This window comes from Eptatretus burgeri, chromosome 16, assembly GCF_056783735.1.
Source record: "Eptatretus burgeri isolate ZD-2024b chromosome 16, Ebu_testis_v1, whole genome shotgun sequence".
In the NCBI taxonomy this organism is placed as follows: domain Eukaryota; kingdom Metazoa; phylum Chordata; class Myxini; order Myxiniformes; family Myxinidae; genus Eptatretus; species Eptatretus burgeri.
The window spans coordinates 34,771,950-34,791,059 of NC_140976.1; the positions used below are offsets into that span (position 1 = coordinate 34,771,950).

General features: G+C 40.6%; 1 protein-coding gene across 1 annotated transcript in view; it reads right to left on the minus strand.

The window, feature by feature from the left end:
• LOC147010848 (transmembrane protein 132E-like) overlaps nt 1–19,110 on the minus strand; it is a 611,930-nt gene that overhangs the window by 341,596 nt on the left and 251,224 nt on the right. Inside the window, exon 3 of the mRNA XM_085859633.1 lies at nt 17,002–17,148. Within this exon, the coding sequence (XP_085715759.1) occupies nt 17,002–17,148 (147 nt within the window). The remainder of the gene's footprint in view (nt 1–17,001; nt 17,149–19,110) is intronic.

Genomic DNA, 19,110 nt, shown 5'->3' on the forward strand with positions numbered 1-19,110 from the left:
TAATAACATCAATGGATTTAATCCATATCAAACTAACAAAATATATAAAACATTTAGCATTTTGTTATTTTTAATGATAATCACATTGACATTTCCACATACGAGGTTATACACATAGCGGACAACTAAAAACCAGGATTGAGGTGAGGGGGAGGAGGGAGGGGTATAATGTACCATAAGACAAATTTAATTAACGTAGATGGATTCAATGCATACCAAAATATATAAAACATTGGGCATTGTATTACTTTTAAAAAAATTGCAGAAACAAGAAAAAATAAATTTGAATGGAATAACATGGAGGGATGAAATCTCAAAAAAATAACTAAACAAGGTTGGAATGACACCACATTCAGATGCCACGAAACGACACCATCATCCTCTTATGGATTACCATTATGGCATATTTTGACATTTTGCTTTTGTTATAGGATTGTGATGAATGAAGAAGAATGAAGGAGAAGAATAATAAAGAAGAATGAAGGAGAAGAATAATAAAGAAGAATGAAGGAGAAGAATAATAAAGAAGAATGAAGGAGAAGAATAATAAAGAAGAATGAAGGAGAAGAATAATAAAGAAGAATGAAGGAGAAGAATAATAAGAATAAGAATAAGAATAAGAATAATAATAATAAGAATAATAAGAATAAGAATAAGAATAATAAGAATAAGAATAAGAATAACAATAAGAATAAGAATAATAAGAATAATAAGAATAAGAATAAGAATAACAAGAATAAGAAGAATAATTATAAGAATAAGAATAAGAATAAGAATAAGAATAAGAATAAGAAGAAGAAGAAGAATAAGAATAAGAATAAGAATAAGAATAAGAAGAAGAAGAAGAAGAAGAAGAAGAAGAAGAAGAAGAAGAAGAAGAATGAAGAATGACACTAATTTACGATGCCACAATACGACACCGTAATCCTCTTATGGATCAGCATCACCACATCATTTGACGTTTTACTTTTGTTGTGGAATTGTGATGGAACAATGTCAAAATATGTTGTGATGCTAATACATGAGGATTGTGATGCCACATTGTGGCATCATAATGTGGTGTCATTCCCACCTTGTTTGGTTGTTTTTTTGAGATTTAATTCCTCTTTTTTTACATTTAATTTTTTTTTTTTTGTGTATATATAGAAAGCACTGTGTATTATTTCTTTGTCACGGAAGAAGTGACCTCATGTTCACAGAAATGAAGTCGTGACTGCCTTTACCTCATGGGTTGGACAGTTCGCATGACCCAGGCCACAATAAAAATCATGCGCCACCATTTTGTGAAGCACCACAGGCCACAGGCCTGAGGTCTTGGGGGTCAGTCCATGTCAAAGTAGAATTGGAATCATCCCAGGTAAATAACCACAATGCATTATATATGTACAAAAGCAGTACGCATGTTTTTGAGTCATGTATGTACATTGGGTTATTGTACACTGCTCCTTCCCAATGCCATATGCATGATGTCATCACCCGACGCCGAAGGGAGCGAGTACTCAATTTTCACTGTTTTCTTGTTTGTTTGTCCGGGCGATATCTCCACTGGTACATCCTTTGAGCTCGGAAGCTGAAATTTGGGGACAAAAGTGAAGACGTGCTTTGGCAAAAACTCTATTCTTTATTTTTTGATTAATCAAGCAATCAATTAATTAATTATCGATTTATTACTGACATATTTATTTGATTTCTCATCCTGGCAATATCTCAGGCACCTTTTGAGATCGGAAGCTGATATTTGGACATGACAGTGACCAAGTGATTTGACTATAAAGAGTATTGTTGATTTATTGATGAATCAATGGATCGATTAATTATTTTCTTTCTTGCTTTCCGGGCGATATCTCAGCCATCCTGTGAGCCAGGGGGCTGATATTAAGAAAGGACAAGTGAACAAGTGATTTAGCTATAAAGGGTATTTTCCATTTATTGATTAATCAATTAATTTTCAAAAAGTTACCGATTCGGATGAAATTGTGGTAGTTGATGTGTGCTATCAGCTATTTGATAAATAAACTAATGATTTTACGATTATTATTTATTTATTTTAATTATGCAAGGAATCAATCAATCAATTATTGCACACCGTTCCCTCCCAATTCTGACTCCATATGCTGCAATGTGGCATCGCCTGGCGCCTTTGGGGCCCCAGCGATGTCGCATGCTGGAGGATTGTTTTTTATTCATTTGGCATGGGGGTGGTGGACTTTGAATGTACCAGTACTTGTTTTTATTATTTTCAGGACCAATTGAAGCAGCCTTCTCTTGCATTATACACTGCCCAAATACAGAGATGAACATATATATATATATATATATATATATATATATATATATATATATATATATATATATATATATATATATATATATATATATATATATATACATATATACATATATATATATATATATATATATATATATATATATATATATATATATATATATATATATATATATATATATATATATATATATATATATATATATATATATATATATATATATATATATATATATATATATATATATATATATATATATATATATATATATATATATATATATATATATATATATATATATATACATATATATATATATATATATATATATATATATATATATATATATATATATATATATATATATATATATATATCTATATATATACACATATACATATATATATATATATATATATATATATATATATATATATATATATATATATATATATATATATATATATATATATATACACATATACATATATATATATATATATATATATATATATATATATATATATATATATATATATATATACATATATATACACATATATATATATATATATATATATATATATATATATATATATATATATATATATCCGGGTGTATTCCCCAGTTAGAAGAGGTGGACCATATCCCTGTGTGTCATAAGAGGTGACCAGGGTTGCGTCAGGAAGGGCATCCGGCGTAAAAACCTATGCCAAATCATTATGCGGACAACAAAACGAATTTCCATACCGGATCGGTCGAGGCCCGGGTTACCAACGACCGCCACCGGTACCGGTGGTCAGCAGGGTACCAGTGGAAATTGTGCTACTGCTGGGTGAAGGAGGAGAAGAAGACGGGGAAGGCGAGTCCGGAGGCAGTGGGAGAGGGGGAAGGGTAGAAGTGTGCAGGTGAGTGTTGGAACTCTGAATGTTGGGACGATGACTGGAAAGGGCGAGACTTGGCTGATATGATGGAGAGAAGAAAGGTGGACATACTGTGTGTACAAGAGACCAAGTGGATGGAGAGTAAGGCGAGGAGCATTGCAGGTGGTTTCAAACTGTTCTACCATGGTGTGGATGGGAGAAGAAATGGTGTCGGGATAATCCTGAAGGAAGATTATGTCAAGAGGGTATTGGAGGTGAGGAGAGTGTCTGACCGAGTGATGAGTGTGAAGTTGGAAATTGAAGGGGTGATGATGAATGTCATCAGTGCATATGCCCCACATATGGGGTGTGAGATGGAGTATAAAGAAGATTTCTGGAGTGAGTTAGATGAAGTGGTGGAGAGCATATCCAAGGATGAAAGAGTGGTGCTTGGAGCAGATTTCAATGGACATGTTGGGGAAGGGAATAAAGAGGATGAGGAGGTGATGGGTAGGTATGGTCTCAACAAGAGAAATGTGGAAGGGCAAATGGTTGTAGAGTTTGCAAAAAGAATGGAAATGGCAGTGGTAAATACGTATTTCAAGAAGAAGGAGGAACACAGGGTGACATAGAAGACTGGATGAAAGTGCACACAGGTGGATTCCATCTTAAGCAGGAGATGCAACCTGAAAGAAATTAGAGACTATAAGGTGGTGGCAGTAGAGAGTGTCGCTCGACAGCATCGATTGGTGGTCTGTAGGATGACTTTCGAGGTGAGGTTGAGGAAGAGAGTGAGGGCTGAACCAAGGACCAGATGGTGGAAGCTGAAGGAGGAAGACTGTTGCGTGAAATTTAGGGAGGAGGTGAGACAGGCGTTGGATGGTGGTAAAGATGGGTGGGATGATTGGGCAACTACAGCAGAAGTGGTGAGGGAGATAGCTAGGAAGGTACTTGGTGTGACATCTGGACAGAGGAAGGAAGATAAGGAGACTTGGTGGTGGAACGAGGAAGTGCAGGAAAGTATAAGGAAGGAGGGGTTGGCGAAAAGGAAGTGGGATAGTCAGAGAGATGAAGAAAGTAGACAGGAGTACAAGGAGTGGCGGCGAAAGGCAAAAAGAGAGGTGGCAAAAGCCAAGGAAAAGGCATATGACGAGCTGTATGAGAAGTTGGATACAAAAGAAGGGGAAAAGGATTTATACCGATTGGCAAGACAGAGGGACCGAGCTGGGAAGCAGGTTCGGGTGATAAAGGATGCAAATAGGAATGTGCTGACGAGCGAGGAGAGTGTGTTGAGAAGGTGGATGGAGTACTTTGAGGAGCTGATGAATGAAGGAAATGAAAAAAAGAGAGAGAGAGAGATAGAGAGAGAGAGAGAGAGAGAGAGAGAGAGAGAGAGAGAGAGAGAGAGAGAGAGAGAGAGAGAGAGAGAGAGAGAGAGAGAGAGAGAGAGAGAGAGAGAGAGAGAGAGAGAGAGAGAGAGAGAGAGATGCAAGAGATGGAGATAGTGAATCAGGAAGTGGGGTGGATCATTAAGGGTGAAGTGAGGACTGCTATGAAGAGGATGAAAAGTGGAAAGGCGGTTGGCCCAGATGGTATACCAGTGGATGCATGGAAGTGCTGAGGAGAGATGGCAGTGGGGTTGTTAACCAGATTGTTTAATGAAGTCTTGGAAAGTGAGAGGATGCCGGAGGAGTGGAGATTAAGTGTACTGGTTCCGATTTTCAAGAATAAGGGTGATGTGCAGAGCTGTGGAAATTACAGAGGGATAAAGTTGTTAAGCCACACCATGAAGGTGTGGGGAAGAGTCGTGGAAGCGAGGTTGAGAAGAGAGGTGATTATCTGTGAGCAGCAATATGGGTTTATGCCAGGAAAGAGCACCACTGATGCGATGTTTGCTTTGAGAATGTTGATGGAGAAGTATCGGGAAGGTCAGAAGGAGTTACATTGTGTGTTTGTGGATTTAGAGAAAGCTTATGATAGGGTGCCAAGAGAGGAGTTGTGGCATTGTATGAGGAAGTCGGGAGTGGTGGAGAAGTATGTGAGGATTGTGCAGGATATGTATGAGGACAGTGTGACAGCGGTGAGGTGTGCGGTAGGGATGACGGACCGGTTTAAGGTAAAAGTGGGATTGCACCAAGGATCGACTCTGAGTCCTTTCCTGTTTGCAATGGTGATGGACAGGTTGACGGACGAGATCAGACTGGAGTCTCCATAGACTGTGATGTTCGTGGATGACATCTTGATCTGTAGGGAGAGTAGGGAGCAGGCTGAGGCACGCACTGGAGAGAAGGGGAATGATAGTCAGTCAGAGTAAGATGGAGTGCATGTGCATAAATGAGAGGGAGGGTGGTGGTATGGTGCGGTTGCAAGGAATTGAGGTGGGGAAGGTGGATGGGTTTAAATACATGGGATCAACTATCCAAAGAAACGGAAAGTGTGGGAGAGAAGTGAAAAAGAGAGTGCAGGCAGGATGGAGTGGTTGGAGAAGAGTTGCACGAGTGATTTGTGACAGAAGGGTAGCTGCAAGAGTGAAGGGGAAAGTATATAAGACGGTAGTGAGACCAGCTATATTGTATGGTTTGGAGGCGGTGGCGCTCACAAAAAGACAGGAAGCGGAGCTGGAGGTGGCAGAGGTAAAGATGCTGCGATTCTCGTTGGGAGTGACGAGGATGGACAGGATAAGGAATGAGTATATTAGAGGGACAGCGCAGGTAGGACGGTTTGGAGACAAAGTGAGAGAGGTGAGATTGAGATGGTTTGGACATGTGCACAGGAGGGAAGCGGAGTATATCGGGAGAAGGATGTTGAAGATGGAGCCGCCAGGCAGGAGGAGAAGCGGAAGGCCAAAGAAGAGGTTCATGGATACGGTGAGGGCGGAAATGCGGGTGGTTGGAGTGTCAATGGAAGATGGAGGATCGAGCGAAATGGATACGGTTGATCCGCTGTGGCGACCCCTAACGGGAGCTAGCTGAAAGAAGAAGAAGAAAGAAGACATATATATATATATATATATATATATATATATATATATATATATATATATATATATATATATATATATATATATATATATATATATATATATATATATATGTCTTAAAAACACCTCACACACTCCTCAAGCCAAAGCTGTTGCATAAAGCAACCCAAGAAGGCCAACACAAGATCAGCACTTTCCTGTTTCAAACCTTTTCCAGAGTTCCTCCATTGCTATAAAGACATTCACACATCATATATATATATATATATATATATATATATATATATATATATATATATATATATATATATATATATATATATATACATACATACACATATACACACATACATAAAAATATTTTTGTTTTTTCACTAACTTATATACATACACACATATAATATTAATATGTGGTGACTCAGCACCCAATCTGCCTTTGTTAGCTGCAAAAACTGTGCGTTACCCTGCATATACATGCTGTTATGCAAGGTAGTAAGGAAGCACATCCTCACTGAAAATGAACATTCCCAACTTGCGTCGTTATTTCTCTTTTCATGCTGGAAAGCACCATGTGCCTTGTGAAGGTGTATTATTGCAACATTAAAGAGAACGCCATGTTTCTGGCCTTGATGCAATCCCAAATCCATATTTTTTCATTCACTTTACTATTTTGCTTCAGACTGGACCACAAAAAATCCCAAGGAATTCCCATGTTTTATTGCATTCTTCCACCTTGGAAAAATGCCATGTTAAGGTGTACAAAGGAAAGGGAGGAGGGATAGATGAGAAGGGAGGAGGGTGAGGGTGGACATGGGTGGGTATGGGGCAACAGTCTTGAAGGACTGGAAGGAGGGGCACGAGACAACAGACACAGGGAGTCGGTTCCCCAGACAAATGATAGATGGATGAAGCAATGCAGGTGAGCATTGAGCTTCGACTTCAGGGTGGTAATGAAGTGCAGGATTCCAGAAGAGCTCTTGTGAAAATATCAAAGGAGATCCATAATGCACTAAGGTTAGATTACACTGAACAGCAAAAATTTTTTACTGGAGATGTGTAAAGTGATTTAGACTAATTTGGGTATGCTGATTTCAAAAATCATAACCGTTTTGCTGTATCACGTCAGGATTTTCAGTGACAGAAATATTCCCATTGCCTAGAAGTCAGGATTTCAATGAAATTTACAAAAATTCATTTATTCATTTATTTCATCATGAATGCTTCAAAATTATAGAAATTACAGAAAAACTCCACTAGAATGTAATTAAAAATGCTTTAGGCATTTGGCTTTGCGTTTGTGCTGCTCTGTGTCAGTTTCACGATGCAGGAACCAGCAGAAATCGCCCATCATGTTCGGGTTGTGCCACCCTTGGTAACGCGTCTCCATGAGTGAAATCTCTTGGTGGAATCGCTCGCCGTGCTCGTCCGAGACTGCTCCCAACTTGTCAGGGAAGAAGTTCAGGTGCTGGTGTAGGAAATGGATTTTCAGGGACATCCTGGAGCCAAGTTTCCTGAAGGACTCCAGCAGCTGCTGCACTATTTCTTCATAGTTGTCCGCGCGCTCGTTCCCCAAGAAGTTGTCCGTCACAGCTTTGAAGCTCCTCCACGCTGCCAGCTCTTTGGGGTTTCGAGTTGTCAGAAAAGTTTCGTCCTTCATAATCTGTCGGATTTGCGGTCCAACAAAGACACCAGCCTTGATCTTGGCCTCCGACAAGGTGTTGCCAAACTTTTCCTTGAGGTATAAAAACCCACGCTCATTCAGATCCATTGCCCGTACAAAACTTTTCATCAAGCCGTGCTTTATGTGGAGTGGTGGAAGGAAAACCTTGGCTGGGTCGACAAGGGCGACATGCTTCACGTTGTGTCGACCAGGTACATGCTCTTTTCGCTCTTCCCAATCTTTCTTCGTCCAGTGATTCTTGTCGTCTCTGCTATCCCAGAGACAAAGGAAGCACATGTATTTCGTGTAGCCTGACTGCAGCCCTAACAACAGCGCCACCACTTTCAAGTCTCCGCAGATGTGCCAGTTGAAGTCATTGTACTTGATGGAATCAAGCAGCTGCCGCATCGTCTCATAGGTCTCTGTCATGCCGAACGCGTGAGCCAGTGGGACTGATGGTTTCTCGTTGCCATTGTGGAGCAAAACAGCCTTCAAGCTGTTCTTCCCCGAGTCGATGAAGAGGCGCCAGTCTGCAGGATCGTGATCACACCCAAGTTCTTTCAACAGACCGTTGATGTCACTGCAGAATGTCATCGTGTCTTCCATCTCAAAGAACTCAGCCATGTCTCTGTGACGTGCTCTGAACAAGGATATCTTGGTGTTAGGTTCAAGTAGATTCCACTGCTGCAGCCTTGATCCAAGCAGCTCTGCCTTCGCCTTTGACAGCGAGAGATCTCTTACAAGATCATTTAAGTCTCCCTGGTTCAGAAGGTGTGATTCTTGAGTGTCGGGTTCAAAAGGTTCATAATCACCATCCTCTTCACCACTGCTTACAGCTATTTTCTGATCAGCTGGAGGTGTTGGAACGGGATTCTCGTCATCATGAGGCACAGGTTTACGAGCAGAGACGCAGTCAGCGTACTTGATGTGACCTTTATTCTTCTTGTTGAAGCCGGCGATGCTTGTGCAGCAGAAATAACAATCATCATGATGATTCTGCGGCTCACGCCATATCATGGGCACCGCAAATGGCATGCTCGCGCGCTTGCCCACCAACCACTGAGTCAAGGTTGTGTGACAGCTTGTGCAGCAGATGTGTGGTGCCCAGCTCTGTTCTTGGTCCCCCACCTTACACCCGAAGTAGTGAAAGTAGGCGGCCTTCATTTTCACTGCTGTAGATATACTTCGCTGTTGATCTTTTTTGGTATACCGACCACAGACATAACAGAAGTTGTCAGGATGATTGGTACAGGAACGCCTACTCATCTTTATCTGAAAGAAAGAAATATAACATAAGTTAACAACAATTGTACGAAATAGACATGTTAAAGACATGTAAATTTCATTGAAATCCTGACTTCTAGGCAATGGGAATATTTCTGTTCCTGAAAATCCTGACGTGATACAGCAAAACGGTTATGATTTTTGAAATCAGCGTACCCAAATTAGTCTTAATCACTTTACACATCTCCAGTAAAAAAATTTTTTTGAAATTTGTTGTTCAGTGTTATCAAGAGGTAACGAAAGATTGAGGCATCAGGCCTAGACTTCTGATTTTTGTTGTTCTCTCCATCTGTTTTGTACATTGGAACAGTACATTAAATAACCTGTTAATGACAGCCATGCATGCTTATGTCATGCTCTGCTGCTTCGTCAAAATGACACACTACAGCTTTCAGATGTTGCCTTTCTGTAGATCAAGGACATCCATACTGTGGATATTGTTATATTTTCCTGAATAAAGATATTCTTTCTGTGCATTAAGGGTATTCTTCCCGATCTGGTCTCCAATATTAAATCGAGCTATCTCCCGTGATAAAACGGTGAGTCGGTCAGGTAACGTCACCTGCCATTACTACTCTAAAAACGTCACCCGTCATTACTGCTCTCCACAGCACCTGTCATTGCTGTTAACATCACCTGTCATTACTGCTACAATATGCAATAAAATGTCATCAGATGTTGTTCATTGTCCTGTGGCATGCTCTTCCCATCACCATGTCATACAAGAAAACACTCGCGTTGAGAGTAGTTGCACAACATTTACAAAGAAAGGATCTGACCATGCAGGACAACGATGGTGAAATTGGAACCTCATTGGGAGAATTTGCCCACTCATTTCACATTAGGTATGAAGAGTGTTCTTAAGATTATCCACATTCAAGGTGTCCTCAAATTTACACAACTCAAGGAAATGTGAAGAAACATTCACAATCTTGTCAAATAATACCATCACCAACCAGAAGAAAAAAAAAAAAAATACTTGCGGCCTTTCAAACGTCACCAGACCATCCATATTGAACGATAACTTGTTGATAACCAAGTTATCTGCAAGGTGGCACAAACAATGTTGAGCGTTTATCCGAAGTGAATCAAACTCCATAGGAGTTGAGTATTGCTGATCTACTCTCAACCACTGATACTCGGAATATTTTTCCCATCAAACATGGCTTCACCATTTTGATCCCGAAACCAAATGTTCGATTACGCCATGGAAACATAATGAAGAACATATTAAACTTGTACTTTTGTTAGCAAAATCATATAAATCGATTATCTCAGACCTGGAGGTGCAGTGGTGGTACGGGACTGCACAGTATAGTAAAAATGAGTGGCACAATGAAAGAAGAGTGGCACCATTAGGCCATAAAGATAATTGATTGGACCATTAGACCATTAATTAGGCCATAAAGGAAAGACTTGGTTATTGTTTCACCAGGGCAGCTCTATAGTTCACAAGTCTCGAGTTGTCATTAGCACCATTCTTTGGGTGATCACCCCATGTCCATGAATGACATAGCTCTTCGGAAGATTCCTAATTTCTATATGGAGAGTAAAGCCTGGGAACACCGGCACACAAGCTTAATGCAGGTAAAGGAGACCAAGTCAGGACTTTGGCTTGTTAATTAACCTTTGTAGGTGTGATGAAATACGGTATAAAAGGTAAATCTTTTCAGAACTAGCACAGCATGTAATGTTCGTACTCAATAAAGTCCACATTGTGCAATATAATTTTTTTTCCCATAATACACTTTTTCATTATAGTTGCTTCAATAAGTCTGTCTGGTACCTCTATGATGTCCAACACAAATGTTCTGATTGCTCTTTTTTTGTCTACTTCTTCTGACATGGGTATGCTTGGATGAAGTTTCATTCATTGCTTTCTATTCCTTGTTGGTCGATTTATTCCTTCGTTATTACAGATTTCAAGCTGTTCTTTCAGGCATTGGCTTAGTGAAGCTTTTGGTGAAGCAAACTGCAGAGAAATAGATTGCTTTAACATCATGGAGAGCCAATCTTACATCATTCAATCACCAGCCTTTATGCAAGGGGGAACGAACGCCTTTCAATCCTCCATCATTCAAGATTTTTTTTTCCCTATTATCAATCAAGAATAATCTGGAATTAGAATGTCCATCGTTCTGAGCTCTGGTGGAGTATTGCAAGATCCATTTTTTAGGGTTATCCTTCCATTTTTCCCCCCAAGTGAATAATAATGTGAACTTCTCTTGTGAATAATAATGCCGTACATGACAATGGAAAAGTTAAAGCTGAATGTCTCGTTTATATCTTTCTACATTAAAAATCTGTTCTGAATCATCTCCAACTATCAATCATAAATTACTTATATCCGTCTTCCTCCCAAATGGAAAGAAAAACAAATCCAACGCCAATTCGTTGGAAAAGGGAAAGAAACCCGATCTCTCGATTATCGTCCAATAAGGATTTTTTTCCCCGGTACCTAGTAAGGTTATGGAATCCATCACCTCAGTCATTATCAGATTTCATCTCATCACATGCGAGGTGTTATCAATTTGAGTTCCAATCTAGTCATTCTGCCTTGGACGTGTCATTATTTCTAACTCGGCGATAGCAGGGTGCTTCGTATCACAGACGATCGAGGTATTGCGGATCAATATCCTTGGATATTGCTGTACCCTGCTCTTTTTTCCAAACGTTTCTCCAAGGGAATGAATTAACCTCTTTTATGCTGCTTCTCAGATTGTTTTTTAAATCTCCTGATTCTTGCTTTATTCGACGAAGAGTACGTAACCCTGGCCAAGTTGCAAATGCCTTTCCGGCAAGGAAAGGAAAGGGGGGCACTGCATCAGTGCTCTGCTGTGCCCTGTACTCTGTACTCTGCTGAACCCTCCAGAAATAATGTAAACCAGAAGGCACATGGTGAATATATTTGGATTGGTTCCTGGTCACCGAAGGTGGACAGAGGTTATGTTTTCATCCCTGTTTGTCTCTGAGCAGAATGTCTCAAAAAGTTATGGATGGGTTCAGATTACAGTTGGTGGACAGGTTGGTTGTATTTGTGCCAAATTTTATGCTTGAATCACAAACCGAAGTATTTTTGAAGTTATCTGCTGCACTAAAGTTGATTAGATTTTGGTGAAGATCCGTATCCGGATACGAGAGTTATTTTTTCAGTGATTCTTCACCATTGAGAGATAGGGCCAAAACTATATACAAGCACAATATCTCAAAAGGTTATGGACAGATTCGGACAAAACTTGGTGGACAGTTTGGTTTGGTGACAAGGAAGAATATATTCCATTTTGATGAAGAACCGAATCTGGATACGAGAATTATTTATTTTTTTAAAGTGAATCTTCACCAGGAGAGATGGGGCCAAAAACGATATGTAACATGATATTTTAAAAAGTTGTGGACGAGTTATGACAAAACTAGGTGGATGAATAGGTTAGGTGACAAGAACAAGCTGATTTGATTTTTGTTCAGGTCTGGATCCAGATCCAGCCTATCAGTCGGATACAAAATGTAGTTCAGCCTGGGAGAAGTATGCATTCTACTGAGTGCTGTTTTAGTTTTATCATTGTTTTGATTTGATTACTGGTGTTTGTCAATGCAGTGTTTTATTTTTATTTCTCCTCCATTTTAATCAAATTCCTATCGAAAACTCTTCCTTCATTGATGAGCTTGGCACGTCGTCCTCTTCGATGATGCAATGTAGATCCCCTCAATGTTTATTATTTTTTATCAATGATGTGAATGCAACACATGTTGTACTTCTTTATCCCGTCCCTCACCTTGTTCACCTTCAAACCTCGTATCAATTCATCTGAATCCACCAGTTTATTCCTTCATCGAAAATCCCTCCTTCTTTTCATTCCACATTCAAACCATCCTCCGCGTCACGAGTTCACACATCATGAATCACTTATTAATTCGAAACAATGGACCAGAATGACCTGTTGACTCGTACAAAAGATTCTTAATCGGGTGTTTGTACACTTAGAAAATAAAATTCTTTTCATTGTCTGCAAACCCCCCTTTGGACACAATAAAGGCCATCATTGGAGTTAAAGAATCATAACGCTGCATCTGTTCATTACTGCTGACGTCATTGTACATGTGCGTTCAACGGACAACTTCATTGTGCGTTCCATGGACAACAACAACAACAACAACAACAACCCCACATCCTGTCTCAGTGGTTGTAGGAGAGCAGATTGCTTTTCACCTCCATAGCAAGAGGATGCAGAAATGGAATGAATGAAGTTGGTTGTGAGAACAGATGGCTTTAATCTCTTTAATCGAGTGGCCATCTGTGGAGAAACTGAACAAGAGACATTGAAGCAGCCTCTACACATGGACAGCAAGCGCTCTTGTACACCACACATCGCGATCTAGCATCTCGATCCATCATGCATCTCGATCTGACGAGTGTTTGAAATTCCAATTGCCCCGTCTGACGGGAGGTTTTCTCTCGACTCCGTATCTTTTAACAGGAGCGCTCTCGACACGTCTCATCTGCCAAGAGCGCTCTCGACCCGTCCCATCTGCCAGGAGCGCTCTCGACTCATACCATCTGCCAGGAGCGCTCTCGACTCATCCCATCTGCCAGGAGCGCTCTCGACTCATCCCATCTGCCAGGAGCGCTCTCGACTCATCCCATCTGCCAGGAGCGCTCTCGACTCATCCCATCTGCCAGGAGCGCTCTCGAATCATCCCATCTGCCAGGAGCGCTCTCGACTCATCCCATCTGCCAGGAGCGCTCTCGACTCATCCCATCTGCCATGAGCGCTCTCGACTCATCCCATCTGCCAGGAGCGCCCTCGACTCATCCCATTTGCCAGGAGCGCTGTTGACTCGTCTCATATGCCAGGAGCGCTCTCGACCTGACCACGAGTCCTATGCCTGCACTCACATCTGCCTGATCGGACCACGAGAGCCACCAAGGGAAAGTTGGCATGCTGCATGTCTGCACGCTGTAAGAGCTTGCACGCTACGCGAGTCTACTTTCAACTCGCTCGCTACGCGAGTCTACTACTTTCTACGCGAGTATGAGCTTTCAAGCTGCACAAGTTCGCATCTGGTACGAGCTTACATCCATCTGTGTAAGGTGCGGAGCCATACCCATGCTCCGCTCTGCACTCCATCTACTTACACTTCTTCCTCGCCACATTTCCCCAGGATTATTGATCGCCATGTTCTGTGTCTAGCATAAACACAAATGTGTAAGTGGACTCTGTAAGCATTAAGAATAATTACTGTTCTTTTGTGTCTTTTCATTATGATTTCTGTTCATCCATTGTAAATAAGTGCTCATGATTGCTATCGTAAATACCTGCCATTGGCGATTGAATAACATTGTTGTGCTTGTTGAAAAAATGCATTTGTTGAACTGTTAAATGTTTCCGGCCTGCTCGCTTTTGTCCTTACCGCCATTGGTCTGACATCGTGTTTAAGTTTAGTAAGACGGGAAGTTTTTCCCCACTGGTTGGCTCCATGATTAGCCAACAGCCATTAATGATAAATAGACGGGTGGCTGTTGAGGGCGTGACAATAATTAGGGTTGAATGTGACAACGGTAAGGTAATGCGTAACCAAGGAGGGAAAACCCTGCTCGGCTCAGCGGTTCTAATCAGTGGCCACGGTTGCCCAGCAAACCATCCGTCGGACTGCAGAGTTATATGTAGCCGGTGGCCTCAGGACCTGGGGGTCAGGGAAAAGGTCCCAGCAGCTTCCTCGTTACAAGACCAGACTCTGCGGCCGTAACAATATATATATATATATATATATATATATATATATATATATATATATATATATATATATATATATATATATATATAAAGATGCATATACAAGCGGGAAGGTGAATTCAACCAGAGGTGTGAGATCATAATTAATTTAATAAATAATCGGTCAGTTATACTATTCACATGTCTGACAGGATGATGCACAGGTGGTGATGCACCTGCCTTTTGAGTGGTCTAGTCTGGGTTTGAATACTGACCCCACTATGAAAGGTCATCCTGGCATTTCGCAGGAAGGGCGAGGCATCAATGTGTGTGTTAATGTTATCCCTCGAATGGACTGCCGGCATGAAACGGTGAATGTTAAAGATCACAATACAAGGTGTCCTTCATGAAGTTTGGGCAAGTTATCACCAGCATCCTCGTGAAATTCACGATAACAAAAACTGTGCTAAACAAGGGGATGTTTCACCTCTGTGTTATCCATTCATCAACCTTTCCTTCATTTTTCCCCATGAGAGCAATTCACTTACATTTCTCAGGTATCATGAAAGATCAACATATCCCTGTAATGGCACAACGCACGTCATGAATTGATCAAACACGAGACCATTAATAAACGGAGATTCAACATTGGGATCCTCACGTGCAGGTATATGGAGGAACAAGCAAGGTTGTAAAAGCTTCTCAACTCCTTTGGCTTCAGGAATTGGAGAAAGGAAGAACGCCCACCTTATTGCGTTGAATATATAAAGCCTCTGCTGCAGAACTACAGTTTTCCTCCCCTACCAAGTTTGCAGTTCACGCCACCAAGCGAAGCATGTTGGGAACAATGTGAACAAATGGACATTCGGATCGGGGATACGCTCCGATTCGTCGAGTCGGGAGTGCTGTGTTCGGAGCAAAGGTGAGCAGATACACAATACAGTCCGGTGGGACGTACTCTGTGATCGATTGAGCAGGGAATAGTCGATCAATCAACTCAGGTGGAAAAAAAACAAACTTCCCTTTTTCCTTATTCATATTATGTTTCAACCTTTTCACAATCACCTTATTGGATTTGACTGAATGAGAACGGTGACTGAATTTGACTGAATGCGTAAAAGTGGCATTCGTCTGATCGATCATGACTTATTGACTATTTGTCCTCAGGAGTGTGTACCGTATTGAACAGCTCAATTAGGAGGTGAGAGGTTCCGGGAGTTGGGAAGACAGCATATGTCGTGTGAATGTTGAACAAAGGATCAAGGGAAGCAGCAGGAAATCACATCCAACTGTGTCATATATTCCTCAGTGGGGAAAGCATTTTCAACAATAGATACAGAATTAGATACAAGCAGCTGGGTAAATAGTCTGGTCATGTTACATTTTAGGTACAATGTGCATGATTTAATGGATAATTATCATATAATGGATTATGTGGTGGGAATTGTAACTACGTGATAATACATTAAATCCTCCAACTAGTAAAGTCTGTTTCATGATGTTGCATTGATGGGTTTCCTGACTACCTGGACGCAAATGAGGTTGTGGATCTACTGATGTAGGTAATCTACTGTGTGGATCCATGATCGGAGTTGTGGACCAGCCGTTTGGAGAGGTTATGGGCTGAAAGGATCGAAACCTCGAGGAAGAACCGGTGCCCAGCTGATGATCCGTGCGGTCGGGAAACCATTCAATTTGCTTTCAGGTTCAGGTTTTTACTTTAAGGTCAGGGAAGGATGTTTTGAGGTTTACAATTTAAATGATGAACAAAGGATGTAGTGAACTTAACATCATTTACAGGACTCCTTTAACTTATATTATAGAAATCGCTGATCCAGTACAATTGGGTGCATGTGTGAGGTACAGACATGAAATAACTAAATGTGTGTGCACACACATGCACACTCACACAGCTGCATGTACATGTTCTACCCCCATCTTTAACTTTAAAACCCCCACAACCTCCAATATGTCATAATTTTATTTTTCATTCAAATGTCTCTTGTCTACCAATCCTTCTCCCTCATATTCCTCACACACAATCTCTCACTCCACCAAGAAGCCAAAATAATGTTGTTGGGTAATTGAGTGTGGTTGCTCGCTGCCTCTTGAAACTCACCCACACAAGATATGTTATCATTCGGGTTATAATAAAACACTTGGACCACCAGCTGAAATCGTAATGCCAAGAATACGTTCTTACAATGTCCCTTACCTGTAAGGCCTGACATCTTGCCGCCTTGTGATGTCCACCTTTACCCTGGTGTGCTTTGAACCCATTTTGGTCTCAGGTGTCACGGTCCAGGCAGCAGGGTTGCTTGGCTGCAGGCCATGCAGGTGCACACCTTTCTTTGCTTTAACTCTGAAATAAGAAACGATTTCAATGAACTCAAGGTGCGCTTTGAAAATCGATTCAACAAACACAATCGATGTTGATCAATCAACAGAAGTTCAATTACTATACGGTTCTTTCTCCATATTTTGTACATAAAAATAACACAATTTTTCGATGCCTCTTCATCATGTGTCAAATATCCCTTTACTACACGGTTTAAATTTCAAAATGACAATCATGAGCTCCCCCCCCACCCCCCCCATGACCATACAGAAGTTTCAGAACTTCTGTATGCACAAAGCACAACAACATGTGTCACGTGGCACATCTGCAAAAACTTCATCATCCCAGTTTCCAAAAACTCATGGAAACAAGAATCAAAAGCGATAATTGAGAACAAGGACAAATAACTCACATAAACCTCATCATCCTACCAAGCATGAACATAGAAAACAAAGCATTATGACCAGATACAGTTCTTAGGTACCAAAAAAAAAACAGCATTGCTTATCGAAGCGTCTGCACCCAGCAATTTTGGTGTAAACAATGTAGAAACTAGAACGGGCACTCAGTAGAGCGCATACCTTTGCCAACGCTACTCCCCCCCCCCCCCCAGAAACCGTTGATTGTGAGGGTATTGAATCCCATAGCACATCTGCCATCTCATATGTGTTATGATGGCTTAAAAATATTAAATTTCCTGTGTCATATTGTATATCACAAGATTGGGCATTGAATTCACAACATTTTGGCATTGGTTGCATGCAAATTGGATAAAAATCGACCGCACTATGGCAAAATGAGGATTTTGACCTTTTCATGACCTCGACCTTGACCTTTGTACTCTTAATTTTGTAATTGGTATTAGAGTGTGGGGAACAGAACAGTCAACATTTTGGTGTTGGTTTGATGCAAATCGGATAAGAATTGACCGTGTTATGACAAAAACCGCACATTTTGCAATGTTGTGACCCCCCCCCCTGACCTTTGACTCCCAACCGCTAATAAGGGTTATTACGTCATTGTGTCATGTCACATATCACAAGATGGGGCATTAAATTCTGAACATTTTGGCATTAGTTGCATGCAAATTGGATACAAATTGACCGCGCTATGGTAAAAAGACGATTTTGACCTTTTCATGACCTTGACCTTGACCTTTGACCCGATCGCTCCCAAAATCTAATCAAATGGTCCTCAGATAATAACCAATCATCCTACCAAATTTGCTGCGATTCAGTTCAATACTTTTGGAGTTATGCGAATAACAAACAAACAAACATATTTACAAATAAATAAATACACAGCGATCAAAACATAACCTTCGCAACAAAGTTTGCGAAGGTAATCAAGAAAATGACCAAATACCAAGATCAGAAAAATGAAGTGAAAAGTTATTGGAAGCTGAAGAACACCAAAATTCGAAGTGATAGTTGGAGCAACAAGAATGATAAAGAAGAACCTCACAGAGATCATTAAAAAACCATCCCTGGGAATAATACTACAAACAAACTGTAGTTGGAAGCTATCCGGGTATCAGGGACGATTCTCAAAAGAGCCCATGGAACAAAAATTTGAGAAGAAGAAAAATTCACAGATTGGTTAATGAATCATGAAAATAATGAAGGATGAATCATGAAGTCCATGAATCATCCCTCCGTGAGACGGAGATGGACACTTCGTGATCGAGACCTGGGAGAACTGGAGTCTACCTTCTAAAACCTGAATATGGAAATAACAACCAATGACACACACGCACACACATTTGAATTGAACCGTCGAATGGTGGAGTGAACGTTGATCCATGACATGCCAAAGTAATCCGAACAGCCCTTCTGATGCCAAAAAATCTCAATGCTCAAAAGCATGCCATTAAAGAACAATCTCAGCACACAACTCGAAACGCAGCAAATTATCATGTTACGATGATGTGATAAGCATTGTCTTTTGTACAGAACGAACTGGAATTTTGGGAGAAGCTGGCAGATC